Raw genomic sequence first — 16,020 nt, 5'->3', positions numbered from 1 at the left:
GATGGGAAACTTTGGAAAGTTTCGTGGATATATTTTTAAAGTTGGGAGACTGTGAAGAAGAAAATAAGCTCAATTCTGGTCGTGAGAGAAATCGGGGAGAAGGAGGAAGAGAAGGAGAAGGAGGAGGAGGAGGAGGAGGAGGAGGAGGAGGAGGAGCAGGAGCAGGAGGAGGAGGAGGAGGAGGTATAGTATTATTATGAGGCTGGGACTGAGTTGATGGAGAGACAAAAAAACGGGTTTGCCTCAGGCTTTGTCGACACCGAGGGTGGTTTCAGCGCAAAACAGATGCATGGTTCAGAATTTGTACTTTTTGATAATACCAACCAATCTTATTTACTGAATATGACGGCAACGGAAATATTTCAATTTAAGAAAAGATTCAGTGCGTTTCCCTATCATCCTCGATATTATGTTTTTAACATGCCAGAATGTGTACGATAAACCACACGACCACATTAATCGATAAGCTCCATTATGCTGATGGTGCTACATTCATCAACCACTCGCACCAAAGATTCTTACATTAATGGCCATTTACACGGTCAAACACTTTGACAAACCCGGTTTGTCAGACAAGTGTTTGAAGTGATGTTTGACCGTGTGAATGGGACATTTGGTCGTCAAACACGTTTGTCGAAAGTGTTTGACAACCAAATATCCTATTCACACGGTGAAATATCACTTCAAACACTTGTTTGACAAACCGGGTTTGTCAAACCGTTTGGCCGTCTAAATGCCCCTTTAGGGTAGGTTTGGTAGTGAATACCAACAAAATAGAAGTCCACTGTTAACTCACTGGCTAGAGTGCACTAATCTTAACCCTGGAAATTAATAATAGAAACGCCCGTTAGTATAAAACAGAAATAATACACGTGAAGTCAATGGAATATAATGAGTGCTAAATTATATCAAAATTAATCATACATTTAATAAAACAAATAGTCTGACAGAGCCCCTAATCTAGTAGGGGAAATACTTTACCAGTAAAAATAAAAATTACCCTCTACTTACTCTTTTATCTATTTATTTATTTTTATTTCCGTTTTAGCACTTTGTCAAATGAATATAATCTTCACATTTTTCAACAAAACTAATCCTTATTACAACCAAGAAAATCATGGGTAGAGTAGTAAATTACTCACAACTAATGAGACACAGAGCTTGACACAAAGATGGGAGAATTGTGTTAGCTCAAATGCAATAAACCAATCAATGACTACCTGGTAAGGGGTATAGAGGCATAGGGATTGAATCCATAACATACAACGAAAAAGGTGAGGGCATATTCTTCCATAGGAAGTACTCGGTAAATTCGTCATATATCGATTAACTTATAGTGCCCTCCGAGTAGCTTACAAAGAAGGAATTCCTCAATCTGAAATTACCCAACATTAGATACATAATGAGTTAAAAACCAAATTTTCTTCCTGTACGGGGCAGAAACATGGAACATGAGGAAGGAAGAGAGGAGGAGTTTTAATGTGTTTGAGATGAGGTGCCTGAGAAATATAATAGGAGTTCCTAAGTTGAATAGAGTGAGAAACGAGGAGAGAAAGGATTACAAAGGATTACAAAGGAGGATCATGCCGACAGTAGACCTTTTGGTCCATAACTAGGTCGGATGCAAAAATAAATAAATGAATAAATAAATAAATAAAACAACATAACAGCATAAATAATAATAAACAAAATAAATAAATGCATGGATATAGCTTAATAAAATCGTCTGGCGATTCCATGGACAAAATATCAGTTGGGAGCCGGTGGGACATATTGGTGGCACACTAGGCCAGTATACTATCTGCCTCCGCTAATTAATTCGACTGAGTAGAAACGACCTCTGTTACAATATTGTAGAATTCCGCAAGAACATATCAACAATGCATCTATCAATCGTATAGGTTCAGCTTCTCTTCGTTCGTCATTCATCTTCTTAACGCAATAGTAATTTGACATTTGAAAATTTGAAAAACAAAAGGTTGTAACCAAAGTCGGTCCCACTCAGACGAAGTCGCAAAAGCAAGCAGCACGTGGTTGGTTGCTATGGTTACTGATAAAACAAACATGACTGTTGAAGCCTTAGCTCTGAAGATTCATATCACTGAATCCCGATTCTTTTATTATTTTTGTTCAGAATATTTTTTGGTTCATACCAAGTGATTCTATAACTTAAGAAACTTACTCTAGGGGGAAAAATAAATAAAGCATAAAAGAAAATTGTCAAGCTCGCTCTTCGTCAATTTCTTGATAAAAAACAAATAATTTTATTCAGCTGAGGGCACGCCCATTGAAGTCCAAATAATTTCACTCAATTTGTTGACTTATGGCTCTTGCTGACCTGCAACTAATCTTTTTAGCCCAAGTAAAGATACGCCCAAAATTTTTCAGAGCCAGTTTGACTTTTTCATGTTTCGTAATGAAGCCCTTTAAAAAAGAAAGCCCATAACAACTTTTTAATACCAAAAAGGTCTCTTCAATTACCTTAGCGTGTTGTAGTTCATAATCTTTTTGGCCCAAGTAAAGATACGCCCAAAAATTTTCAGAGCCCATTGGACTTTTCCAAGTTTCGTGATGAAGCCCTTTAAAAAAGAAAGCCCATAACAACTTTTTAATGCCAAAAAGGTCTCTTCAATGACCTTAGTGTGTTGTAGCCCATAATCTTTTTAGACCAAGTTAAGATACGCCCAAAAATTTTCAGAGCCCATTGGACTTTTCCATGTTTCGTAATGACGCCCTTAAAAAAAACAAAACAAAACAACACAACAGCTTTTTAATATCAAAAAGGTCTCTTCAATGACCTTAGCATATTGGACTCTTGTCCTTAGAGTCGATTTCGGGGAGCGTCAGTCCCTTAATGGCTGCCCAAGCCATGGATCCTTGAAGGAACTTGACTCTTTCCCTGAGAGTCAATTCCGGAGAGCGCCGGTCCCATTATGGCTGCCCAAGCCGTTCTTCGGGACGCTCTTCTTCGGCGACTTATCCCCTCGAGGGACGCTCCTTGTTGAGCCGTCGATCGGCAATTCTTCTGCGCCCAACTTGTTGTTTTTCCGCAGGGCAGGGTCACTCTCGGGTAGAAACATGCTCATGACACAGATTGATGTTACAATAAAAATAACATTATTATTATTATTGTTATTATTATTATTATTATTATTATTATTATTATTATTATTATTTATTATTATTATTATTATTATTATTATTATTATTATTATTATTATTATTATTATTATTATTATTATTATTATTATTATTATTATATTATTATTATTGTTATTATTATTATTATTATTATCATTATTATTATTATTATTATTATTATTATTATATTATTATTATTATTATTATTATTATTATTATTATTATTATTATTATTATTATTATTATTATTATTATTATTATTATTATTATTATTATTATTATTATTATTATTATTATTATTATTATCATTATTATTATTATTATTATTATTATTGTTATTATTGTTATTATTGTTATTATTGTTATTGTTAATATTGTTATTATTATTATTTTCATTATTGTTATTATTGTTATTATTATTTATTGTTATTATTATTATTATTATTATCATTGTTAATATTATTATCATTATCATTATTGTTATTATTATTATTGTTATTATTATTATTGTTATTATTATTATGATTATTATTATTGTTATTATTATTATCATTATTATTATTACTTCTTTTTCTTTTTTTCTTCTTATTAATCATCATCATCATCATCATCATCATCATCATCATCATCATCATCATCATCATCATCATCATCATCATCATCATCATCATCATCATCATCATCATCATAATCATCATCATTATCATTATTATCATTATTATTATTATTATCATCATTATTATTATTATTATTATTATTATTATTATTATTATTATTATTATTATTATTATTATTATTATTATTATTATTATTATTATTATTATTATTATTATTTATTAGTATTATTATATTATTATTATTATTATTATTATCATTATTATTATCATTATTATTACACACACACACACACACACACACACACCTTATACATACACATGGTGGTTGTGTCATCTTGAATATCGTCTTTGGTGTGTAAAAGAAACCATGACGCTTGGGTCCACGAAGACGCACATACGACGACTACAAGGGCAGACTCCTGGGGACTCTGACAGACTGCAGACTTAATGAATAAAAAAAAAAAAATGGGCCGGTCAGCGCAAACGAGGGTATGAATAAAGGTCGGCTGGCCGGCAAGAAGCACAGAAAGTAGGGAGAACTGGACAACCAAAACAATCGAAATGAAAATAAGTTGGCGGGAATAAAAGCCGGTTGGCAGGTAACCACCAAAAATATTCGAACCGTGCCGACTATAGTAATCGAAATGAAAAAGGGATTGTCGGTGGGAACAAGAGAGGGAATAAAATTCCTTTCTTGTGCGGGCCTGGCTTCCCCCACACCTACAAGCTATTGTCGAAAGAACTTTTTTCTGTCCTCATTTGCCATTATGCTTTCCTAGACCGGGATGTCTAATTCGTTTTTTCTGGCTGAATTATATATATATATATATATATATATATATATATATATATATATATATATATATATATATATATATATATGTATATATATATATATATATATATATATATATATATATATATATATATATATATATATGTATGTATATATATATATATATATATATATATATTATATATATATATATATATATATATATATATATATAATATATATATATATATATAGTAGTGAAGTTGCATTTTTACAATCAAATTACCACTAGGAGTCGTAGGGGAATGGTTAGTATTATATATTTTTTCATCTTGATCCCAAACGGGAGACTCCTGGTGTTGAACTGAGAATCACCGTCGGTTGGGCCAGGAGGCAACCTACGCTGGGAAGAGGACCACCTACCACGAAATAATCGACCCCTGCGGTGGTTGAAGGTGATCAATTGGACAATGAAATTGTAGTGCCAATTATCATGCCCACATGGCACCAAGGGAAGCTGAAGAGGACGAGTCATAAGGGGTGGGATAGAAGAGGAGCTGAAGGAAGGGAGGAACGAGAATGGAATTGTATATCATTACGTGGGTTGATCTGTCAACAATCATAAAAAGAAAGAAAAAAAAAACCCTGTGAAAATGAGAAGTTTATGGTAGCAAATTTGATCCAAGTGGTCGAAGAGTCAGGTTTAATAGAAGTCAACGGTATTTATCATTATAACTGATGTATTTTACAATGCATTCACGAAGGGGCTTCTAATGTGCTGTTCCGTCTAAGATTATTATAATTAAACTTATGTACGCCAGGATAGACATATCACACTAGGCACACATTCCTAAATTGTGATTTTTATCAGTATAGTAACTTTGACAAAAACACTACTTTACTTGTGACATGGTAAACAATATATCTAAAAGAATGAGAGGCCTTGATTCGACTCCCGGTAAGTGATAGGCAAGAGACCAAGCCACACTTTCGTGACTTTTCAACCTTTCCCTGCAATGGCAGGCATTAGAGATAGAATAGAGTAGTGCTGCATTTCAGCGCTAATACCAAGGCAGTATGATCGATTTGAATATACAGCCATATGTGTTTCAACAGGCCTAAAACTCAAGATACTCTTCTCATCGTACAGACCCCTTTCCGAAGTCAGATTAAGTCTGAGTGATGAAGTAGGAAGACTGTATCACCTGCAGTGTACCAAAATGGCCGTACACATGCTCATGTGAGTGTACTTGCACGTATACAGGTACAACTGCGAATGCGAGTGCGTGTGTAGATGTGGGTGCAAGGGCGCATGTACCTTTGCGAAATTTCAACAGGAACATTGGAAATGAACCTGTGCTCCCGATTGAATTTCGCAAACCATAATTGGGGAAAGACCGAAGACGATGACGTTAGTCTAAAATCCCCTTTGAACTCTGAGCAAAACCGGGGGAATCCCGCTCCATTCCATGCGAGCTAGTGCACGAAGAGGACGAGGGAGGAAGAGAGGGGGGAGAGGTGAATAGCGTTGCGCACCATATAAGCCACCGCAGACGTGGACGGACACACTTGGTCTGAGATTGTAACAAGAGGACGTACAGTGTCCCTCATCTTGTCAGCGCATCCACTCTTTTCAGTAGAAAATTACCTCTAGGAAGAATCTTCGATTGTTCACGTGATATTCTCCGACCTGCAGAATGAAAGTCCTATGTGCCTTGCTCATGTCCTACCTCGTCTTGGTGGCGGGTAAACACCTTAAAAGTGGTGCTGCGAGCGGAAGTGGCGGCGCTACAAATACTCGATTCTTCGGAGGACGTCCCCATCATGCACAGGGCCTTCCCTTTGGGGCACCTGGATTAGGAGGTGCTGGTCACTTCGGAGGGAGACCTCATGACGGAAGACCTCCTTTCGGTCACCAAGGCGTGGGTCACGGGATTGGCGGTGGAATTGTTCCTCCTGTCGCCCCCAGTAGCAACTGCCGTTATTGGTGCAAGACTCCTGAAGGAGCGGCCTACTGCTGTGAGAGCAACAACCAACCAGCCGACCCCATCGCCACGCAGATCGTCAAGCCCGGTCAGTGCCCGCCAGTGAGGCCCGTGTGTCCTCGCATCTTTGGGCCTCCCATCACCTGCTCGAATGACGGAGCGTGCAGTGGCGTGGACAAGTGCTGCTTCGACAGGTGTCTTGGTGAGCACGTGTGCAAGGCGCCTCTTGGATATGGACGATAATAATCTTTTAAATTAGCTCATCATAAGAAGCTTGGGGCCTCAGCCGAGGCTTTTGCTCTGCATCATCACTCAATCCAACCTATTTATTTCATAGTTATGGAGACGATACAACGTGTGTTTATGCATAATCCAAAGATACATATCTATTTTGAATAAAAATCAAACTCGTATCATGTATATTTGTAACCTCTTATTTGAAACACGGATTCTATGTTGCTACAAAAATGAATTTCCTGTCTTGTCATTAGAGACCCATGCTCAATAGTTAATGGCAACTTGAAGCACGGCACAATACCTCTTGACCTCAGCTTTTGTCAACACTGACACAGTAATGAGCTCTGAAAGCTGGAAGTCTCTAACAATGAAAGAAAATGATCTAATGAGTTATCTTACTTTTTTTCTGTGACTGTTACCAAAGAGTTGGTCGAGATTGTCGCTTACCCTGTGCTGAATGGGAAATTGTCTCGACTAAATGAAATTGGATACTATTTGTATCACGTTATTTGGCAATTGTATACTTTTCATTGATTTGGTGGAGTTAATTTGGTGGACATTTTGAAAGAGTTTGTCACAAATAGATTAAGGAAAACTGAGATGTTATCCTTAATCTGCTCGTTCACGTTTTGACTGACCTGTGTTTGTTTGTATGTGTGTGTGCGTGTATGTACGTGTGTGTATGTATGTATTTTCATGTGTGCGTGGTCGATCGTGCGCTTGGCCGTGGACTCTTCACAAAGGTACTTTTCAAATCTTTTAGTTCCAGTGACTATTATGTGGTCACCATTGAACAGAATAATTGATACGGAATTTTCATTTTACTTTTGGACATGGTCATTGTATCATTTTAAAGTTTGAAGAATTTTATGTATTACTTGGATAATGTTCCTTAAATATTTGTCATTATTTCCATAAATTCTATGTTATTCAACATGCACCCTTAGGTACGAAACCCTCTTGTAGAGTATTTTAATACAAGAAGAAATAGTGCATCAACTCCTTATACCTTCTTCGTCAATTCGCTATTCATATCTTCGGATTTTCTGACCCTGTCCGATAACTCTCTTTAAAGTTCAGATTCAAACATTATCTTTAGAAGTACTTAAACAAGGATGTACCTGGCTGCATTAGATTCAGTAAAATTCCTTCCTGTCGGGTCCTTGAGACTTTGTGATGGTCAATTACATGGGAGTTATCTTCCTAATTGATAATACCATAGTCCTCCAACCCCTTGTTACTGTCCTGTACTATTTTTCTGAATATTCACTTTCTTTTCTCGCCTACCCTGTGGTGGGGGGAGAGAATGCTGCCACCAAGTTTTCCCACTTGAGTCGTACGAGGTAATAAAAAATAGGACGGAGATAGGACTAGGAATCCTACCACCTGTAGTCCAAGAGGGGAAATTCCTACAAAAAAGTAAAGGCATAAGAGGGTCATAGTAAGTATTCTGTAAATATCTCGTAAATTCATCATACATCGATTAATCTATAGTGCCCTCCGAGTAGCTTACATAGAAGGAATTCCCCAATCTAAAGATGCCTAAACTATAGATACATAACGAGTTAAAATGCAAATTTTCTTCCTGTGAGAAAATTGTCCAATTCTAGCTCCAGAACCCAAAACCATAATAACTAAATATAACCAGCCTAATCTTAGGGAGAAGTCAGTTTTAAGTAGACTTTTGCTCCCAAAAAGTGTCACTATCTTTTCAGATTTTGTCATCCATATTTCCAAATTTTAGGTGGTTTACTCTACAAAACCTGAAATGTGCTATAAAAATGGTTACGATACTACACCCTAATACATACATACATACATACATACATACATACATACATACATACATACATACATACATACATACATACATACATACATACATACATACATACATACATACATACATACATACATACATATATATATATATATATATATATATACATGTATATACTGTACATATATGTGTATATGTATATATATAATATATACATATATATATATGTATATATATATATACATATATATGTATGTATCTATTATAATAAAGTAGTAGCCTCTGTCTGTCTGATTGTTTATTTGTTTGTTTGTACACGAACTCCTCCAAGGGTATTAGAGATAGACCCCCATAACCATATATGTTCTGATACGCTATCACTCCAGGTACTTTATTAACTATATTTAATTTCGAAAAAAATGTTTTGGTTAGGGCTAAGGGTTAAAGTTAGGAGGTTTATGTAGTGTCCCCTGAAGTCGCGTAGTATTTTTTGTGACTTAAGAATTAATATGATTAAACGAACCATTGTATCATTAATGTAATTTACATTTGTGAAATTAATGTTGCCACAAACCATGGTAGCTTTTGTAAGAAGAAAGCATGTTTATGGAAAATGTATAATTTTACCAAATGTTGGAATATTGGTTATTTTCATTTAGTTTTTGTGCGGGCGGAAATAGTTCATTCACAAACTCTTAGGTTTTTGCAGATAAACCCCTTTATATATTATGAAGATGAATAAACTAGATACATTTCTTCACCTTTCAGCTGTAGACATTTATTGTCAATCCACACACACACACACATGCACATACACACGCACACAAAAGAATGTGTACACATGATATTTGTGTTTGTGTATGCATATATTTTCAAACTAGGGTTTCCCAACTTCGGGAGCGGGGACTCACACCTGGGAGGGGAGCGTTTAAAGCTATATCTAATTAAAATTATTTTGGTTAGGGTTAAGGGTTAAGGTTAGGTGGTTTTTGGTGAGGGAACACACCATTACTGTAGTCCCCCCTTAAGTTATTATTTTTGAAACATAAGAATATAATTAAACAAACCATTGTATGTGTTAATAAATATTATATATATTTGTTAAATTAATGTTTCAAAATAACATTATAGCTTTTGTAATAAAAAATCATGCAAATGTAAAATTATGGTATTATTTTACCAAATGTTGAAATATTGCTTATTTCTATTTAAATTTAGTGCGAAGGAAATTTATTATCTACAAACTCTTCCTATGTTTTCCCAAATAAACCCCTATAACCGTATATATTCTGAAGATAAATAAAGTAGATACATTTCTTCACCTTTTAGCTGTAGACATTTATTGTCAATCCACACACACACTCACACACGCACGCAAAAGAATGTGCACATGATATTTGTGTTTGTGTATGCATGTATTTTCAAACTAGGGTTTCCCAATCTTCGGGTAGGGGGGCGCACATCTAGGAGGGGGAGTGTTTAAAGCTATATTTAATTTAAAATATTTTGGTTAGGGTTAAGTGTTAAAGTTAGGTATGGTATGGTTAGTTAGGGATTGTTCACGAACCCGCAGCACCGCCCGGGTAATTGGCCATTATATGTATATGTATATGTATATATATATATATATATATATATATATATATATATATATATTTATATATATATCTAAATATATATATATATATATATATATATATATATATATATATATATATATATATATATATGTATATGCTCACCTCCAGCCTGCTGTCACTCTCTCCCCTTGTACATCTCATCACCTTACATTTGCCCACATTTACCTTCAGCTTCCTTTTTTCACACACCTTCTCAAACTCTGTCACTAACTTCCTCAATCCCTCCTCTGGTCCTGCTACAAGCGCAGTGTTTTCGGTAAACAACAACTGGGTTATTTCCCACTTTTCTCCATTTTCATTAACCATCTCCAACTCTTGACCCACCACCCTTGCATTCAGCTCTTGCACCACCCCATCCATGAATAGATTGAACACATCCCTGACGAAGTCCTATCTTTACCTCAAATCACTCACTCTCTCCATTTCTAATCCTAGAACAAGCTTTATTACTCTCGTAAAAACTCTTGACTGCCCCTAAAAGCTGTCCTCCTATCCCATACATCTGCAGTAGCCCCCATATTGCCTTCCTGTCTACCCTGTCGTAAGCCTTTTCCAAATCCATAGAAGCCCCCAAAACATCCTTACCTTTTCATATATATATATATATATATATATATATATATATATATATATATATATATATATATATACATATATATATACATATATATATAATGCAGACATATATATACATATATATATATATATATAGATATATACATGTATATATGTATATATATATGTGTATATATATATATATATATATATATATATATATATATATATATATATATATATATATATATATTTGCAGAAACCAACGGGAAATTGAAAAAACAGATACCGAACGTTTTCGTCTATTTAGATATTTTCAAAGGTACCTTTGAAAATGTCTAAATAGACGAAAACGTTCGGTATCTGTTTTTTCAATTTCCCGTTGTTTTCTGCAAAAATATTTTATCACGTGTGTTTTGTGATTTCTTTGCATATATATATATATATATATATATATATATATATATGTATATATATATATACGAGTATGAAATGCATGCGTGTGTGGATATATTCGCTCATGTATCAACAAAGTGAACCCTCGTCAAACTCTGAAGACTTTGTACATTTTGAACCCTGTTTCCAGGAAAGATCTGTTATGACGTAGAACAGAAAATCCCCTCGAAAAGTAGGAGGTGAGGCAAAGCGGAGGGAATACCAGTTCTTTAAAACTGAGAATAGCAAACGGGGAGGTGAGGAAGGGGGTGGAGGGAGGGAATAGTGGGACCGGTATCCGCTATATAAGCAAAGGCGGGACGAGAGCAGACACGCACGACCTTCCAGCTTCATCTGCGCAACACCGCGAGTAAGCAGCCGAGCATCATATACGCCTCATTTTCCCGCAGAAGTTTTCCTTGTGAAAGGTTTCTACTCTGCTAATCACTGACCTTGATAATGAAAGTCCTGTGCGTCCTGCTCATGTCCCTCGCCTTGGTGGCGGGTAAGAAACTCAAAGACGACAAGGATAATGCTGCGAGTGGAAGTGGTGGAGCTGCAGGTACTCGATTCTTTGGAGGACATCCTCCTCATGCACAAGGTCCTCCCTTCGGAGCCCCTGGTCTTGGAGGGGCTGGTCACTTCGGAGGGAGACCCCATGTCGGAAGACCTCCTTTCGGTCACCAAGGCCATCCCGTAGTCGGCGGCGTCGGTCACGGGATCGGCGGTGGAGTTGTTCCTCCCGTCGCCCCCAGCAGCAACTGCCGTTACTGGTGCAAGACTCCTGAAGGAGCGGCCTACTGCTGTGAGAGCAACAACCAACCAGCCGACCCCATCGCAACACAGATCGTCAAGCCCGGTCAGTGCCCACCAGTAAGGCCAGTGTGCCCTCGCATCTTCGGACCTCCCATCACCTGTTCGAATGACGGAGCTTGCAGTGGCGTGGACAAGTGCTGCTTTGACAGATGTCTTGGTGAGCACGTGTGCAAGGCGCCTCTTGGATATGGACGATGAAAGGCTAAGGTCTCCTTCCCAATCTTCTTCTCAAGAATTTTGTACAAAAAAATCTATTTATTGCAAATAAATTGTTAATTACATTCACTATCTTTGTTGTAACCTTCAAATCTAACCTACGAAATTCCTGGAACCGTGAAAGTTTATTTCCTGACTGATGTTTCTTGTAAAGTTAGTATGAAAGAGTGTGCCCCAGGAAGTGGTCAGGTACTGCACCTAAAGGCCTCCACCTTTGTCAGGGGCTCGTGACGGACACCGATAGTCACCTAAGGTCATGTTGGGGTCATTTTGATTTCCAGTGCATCAGAGAAGCAAGATATCATTACAAGAGTTTTTCCTCTGGAAACGATATCGCTTTTGAAAATAAATTAATAGATAAACGAATTAGTAAAAGACGTCGACGGAGGGCATTCTCTCCAATCACCTTTGCAACTGAGAAGGATTTGGCTTGATTCTCAACGGCACATAATGACCATCATTTAGTCTGGTGAGTTGAGGGAAAAAGTGATTACGACATCAGATCTTAATTCTTATCGTTAAGATTTACTCGATAATGATGGCAACTTTGGTAGATTAATGGTCGGTAGTAAGTTATTATTGGACATTCATTTTCATTTTGGATGTGCTTATAGTTAAATTAATCAAAATATCCATTTGTCAGGCATCATTCTCTACTAATCGGAGTGCTCAACTTGTTATTTTTCTTACACACCAGCGGCCATTGTCCCCTACATAGATTTTGTTGTGAATAAATTCAGACTAGTTCTTCCTTTATTTCTCTGCTAATGACTGTGTCCAATAATTTACATTATTCTAAAACTGGGACCTCAACTACCCAAAACTAAGAAAAACCAAACCAAACCTAACGTAACCTAACTTTACCTAACGTAACGCACTTTAACGGACCCTAACCTATCCTAAACCTGACGTCCCTTAACCTAATCTAAACCTAAGCTAAATCCAGTTGAAAAATATCCACTTCAACCTCTCCCATACGAACAATCCCACCCATCTCTGCCAAACCCTAAGTAGTCACGTGGTTGGAAGAGAATGGAAAGAATTTCTTTATTGATTTCAAAGCCTCTCCTCCCCGTTCTCTTGGCCTGACTGATGGGAAACTTTGGAAAGTTTCGTGGATATATTTTTAAAGTTGGGAGACTGTGAAGAAGAAAATAAGCTCAATTGTGGTCGTGAGAGGATCGGGGAGAAGGAGGAAGAGAAGGAGGAGGAGGAGGTATTGGATTCGAATGAGGCTGGGACTGAGTTGATGGAGAGAGAAAAAACCGGGTTTGCCTCAGGCATTGTCGACACCGAGGGTGGTTTCAGCGCAAAACAGATGCATGATTCAGAATATTTACTTTTTGATAATACCTACCAATTCTATTTACTGGATATGACGGGAAAGACAATATTTCTATTTAAGAAAAGATGCAGTACATTTCCCTATCATCCTCGATATTATGTTTGTAACATGCCAGAATGTGTACGAGAAACCACACGACCACATTAATCGTTAAGCTCAAGTATGCAGATGGTGCTACATTCATCAACCACTCGCACCAAGGATTCTTACATTAATGGCCATTTACACGATCAAACACTTTGACAAACCCGGTTTGTCAGACAAGTGTTTGAAGTGATGTTTGACCGTGTGAATGGGGCATTTGGTCGTCAAACACGTTTGTCGAAAGTGTTTGACAACCAAATATCCTATTCACACGGTCAAACCGTTTGACCGTCTAAAATGCCCCTTTAGGGTAGGTTTGGTAGTGAATACCAACAAAATAGAAGTCCACTATTAACTCACTGGCTAGAGTGCACTAATCTTAACCCTGGAAATAAATAACAGAAAGACCCGTTAGTATAAAACAGAAATAATACATGTGAAGTCAATGGAATATACTGAGTGCTAAATTACATCACAATTAATCTTACATTTAATACAACAAATAGTCTGACAGAGCCCCTAATCTAGTAGGGGAAATACTTTACCAGTAAAAATAAAAATTACCCTCTACTCACTCTTTTATTTATTCATCTATTTCTATTTCCGTTTTAGCACCTTTTTAAATGAATATAAACTTCTCATTTTCTAACATTAATAATTAATCTTTACCACAATCAAGAAAATCACGGGTAGAGTAAAACATTACTCACAACTAACGAGAAACAGAGCTTGATACAAGGATGGGAGACACGTGTTAGATGAAATGCAGTAAACCAATTAATGACTGCCTGGTAAGGAGCATAGAAGTATAAGGATTGAATCTATAACATACAACGAAAAAGGTGAGGACATATTCTTCCATAGGAAGTACTCTGTAAATATCTTGTAAATTCGTAACACATCGATTAACTTATAATGCCCTCCGAGTAGCTTACAAAGAAGGAATTCCTCAATCTGAAATTACCCAACATTAGATACATAACGAGTTAAAACAAATTTTTCTTCTTGTACGGGACAGAAACATGGAACATAAGGAAGGAAGAGAAGAGGAGTTTTAATGTGTTTGAGATGAGGTGCCTGAGAAGTATGATAGAGTGAGAAATGAGGGGGAGAGAAAGGATTACATAGGATGACAAAGGAGGATCATGCCGAAAGGAGACCTTTTGATCCATAACTAGGTCGGATGCGAAAATAAATTATAATAATGATGAATAAATAAATAAACAAATAAAACAACATAACAGCATAAATAATAATAAACAAAATAAATAAATGCATGGATATAGCTTAATAAAATCGTCTGGCGATTCCATGGACAAAATATCAGTTGGGAGCCGGTGGGACATATTGGTTGGACACTAGGCCAGTATGCTACCTGCCTCCGCTAATTCGACTGAGTAGAAACGACTTCTGTTACAATATTGTAGAATTCCGCAAGAACCTCTCAACAATGTATCTATCAATCGTATAGGTTCAGCTTCTCTTCGTTCGTCATTCATCTTCTTAACGCAATAGTAATTTGACATTTGAAAATTTGAAAAACAAAAGATCGTAACCAAAGTCGATTCCACTCAGACGAATTCGCAAAAGCAAGCAGCATGCTAGCGAGAAGTGGTTGGTTGCTATGGTTACTGATAAAACAAACATGACTGTTGAAGCCTTAGTTCTGAAGATTCGTATCACTGAATCCCGATTCTTTTATTATTTTTGTTCACAATATTTTTTGGTTCATACCAAGTGATTCTATAACTTAAGAAACTTACCTTAGGGGGGAAAATAGATAAAGCATAAAAGAAAATTGTCAAGCTCGCTCTTCGTCAATTTCTTGATAAAAAACAAAGAATTTTATTCAGCTGAGGGCACGCCCATTGAAGTCCAAATAATTTCACTCAATTTGTTGACTTATGGCTCTTGCTGGCCTGCAACTAATCCTTTTAGCCCAAATAAAGATACGCCCAAAAATTTTCAGAGTCCATTAGACCTTCCATGTTTCGTAATGAAGCCCTTTAAAAAGAAAGCCCATGAGAGCTTTTTAATGCCAAAAAGGTCTCTTCAATGACCTTAGCGTGTTGTAGCCCATAATCTTTTTAGCCCAAATAAAGATACGCCCAAAAATTTTCAGAGCCCATAAGACTTTCCATGTTTCGCAATGAAGCCCTTTAAAAAAGAAAGCCCATAAGAGCTTTTTAATGCCAAAAAGGTCTCTTCAATGACCTTAGCTTGTTGTAGCCCATAATCTTTTTAGCCCAAGTAAAGATACGCCCAAAATTTTTTCAGAGCCCATTAGATTTTTCAATTTTTCGTAATGAAGCCCTTTAAAAAAGAAAGCCCATAACAGCTTTTTAATGCCAAAAAGGTCTCTTCAATGACCTTAGCGTGTTTTAGACCACAATC

The 16,020-nt window shown here is 36.5% G+C and overlaps 2 protein-coding genes across 2 annotated transcripts; both read left to right on the top strand.

Moving 5' to 3' along the window:
• Positions 1 to 6,103: 6,103 nt before the first annotated feature.
• LOC143019178 (uncharacterized) lies at positions 6,104 to 6,924 on the top strand. The gene has a single exon (XM_076174871.1). It carries the CDS (start codon positions 6,231 to 6,233, stop codon positions 6,759 to 6,761), a length of 531 nt encoding a protein of 176 aa, XP_076030986.1. The 5' UTR covers positions 6,104 to 6,230; the 3' UTR covers positions 6,762 to 6,924.
• A 4,603-nt stretch (positions 6,925 to 11,527) lies between these two features.
• Positions 11,528 to 12,236, top strand: LOC143019177 (uncharacterized). The gene has a single exon (XM_076174870.1). The coding sequence runs from the start codon at positions 11,625 to 11,627 to the stop codon at positions 12,177 to 12,179; it is 555 nt and encodes a 184-aa protein (XP_076030985.1). The 5' UTR covers positions 11,528 to 11,624; the 3' UTR covers positions 12,180 to 12,236.
• Positions 12,237 to 16,020: the final 3,784 nt, after the last annotated feature.

This window comes from Oratosquilla oratoria, chromosome 36 (genome assembly GCF_046742065.1).
Source record: "Oratosquilla oratoria isolate Oo_2021 chromosome 36, ASM4674206v1, whole genome shotgun sequence".
NCBI lineage: Eukaryota > Metazoa > Arthropoda > Malacostraca > Stomatopoda > Squillidae > Oratosquilla > Oratosquilla oratoria.
Note: the sequence above shows the minus strand (reverse complement) of the source record. Positions and strands in the feature narration are given on the sequence as shown.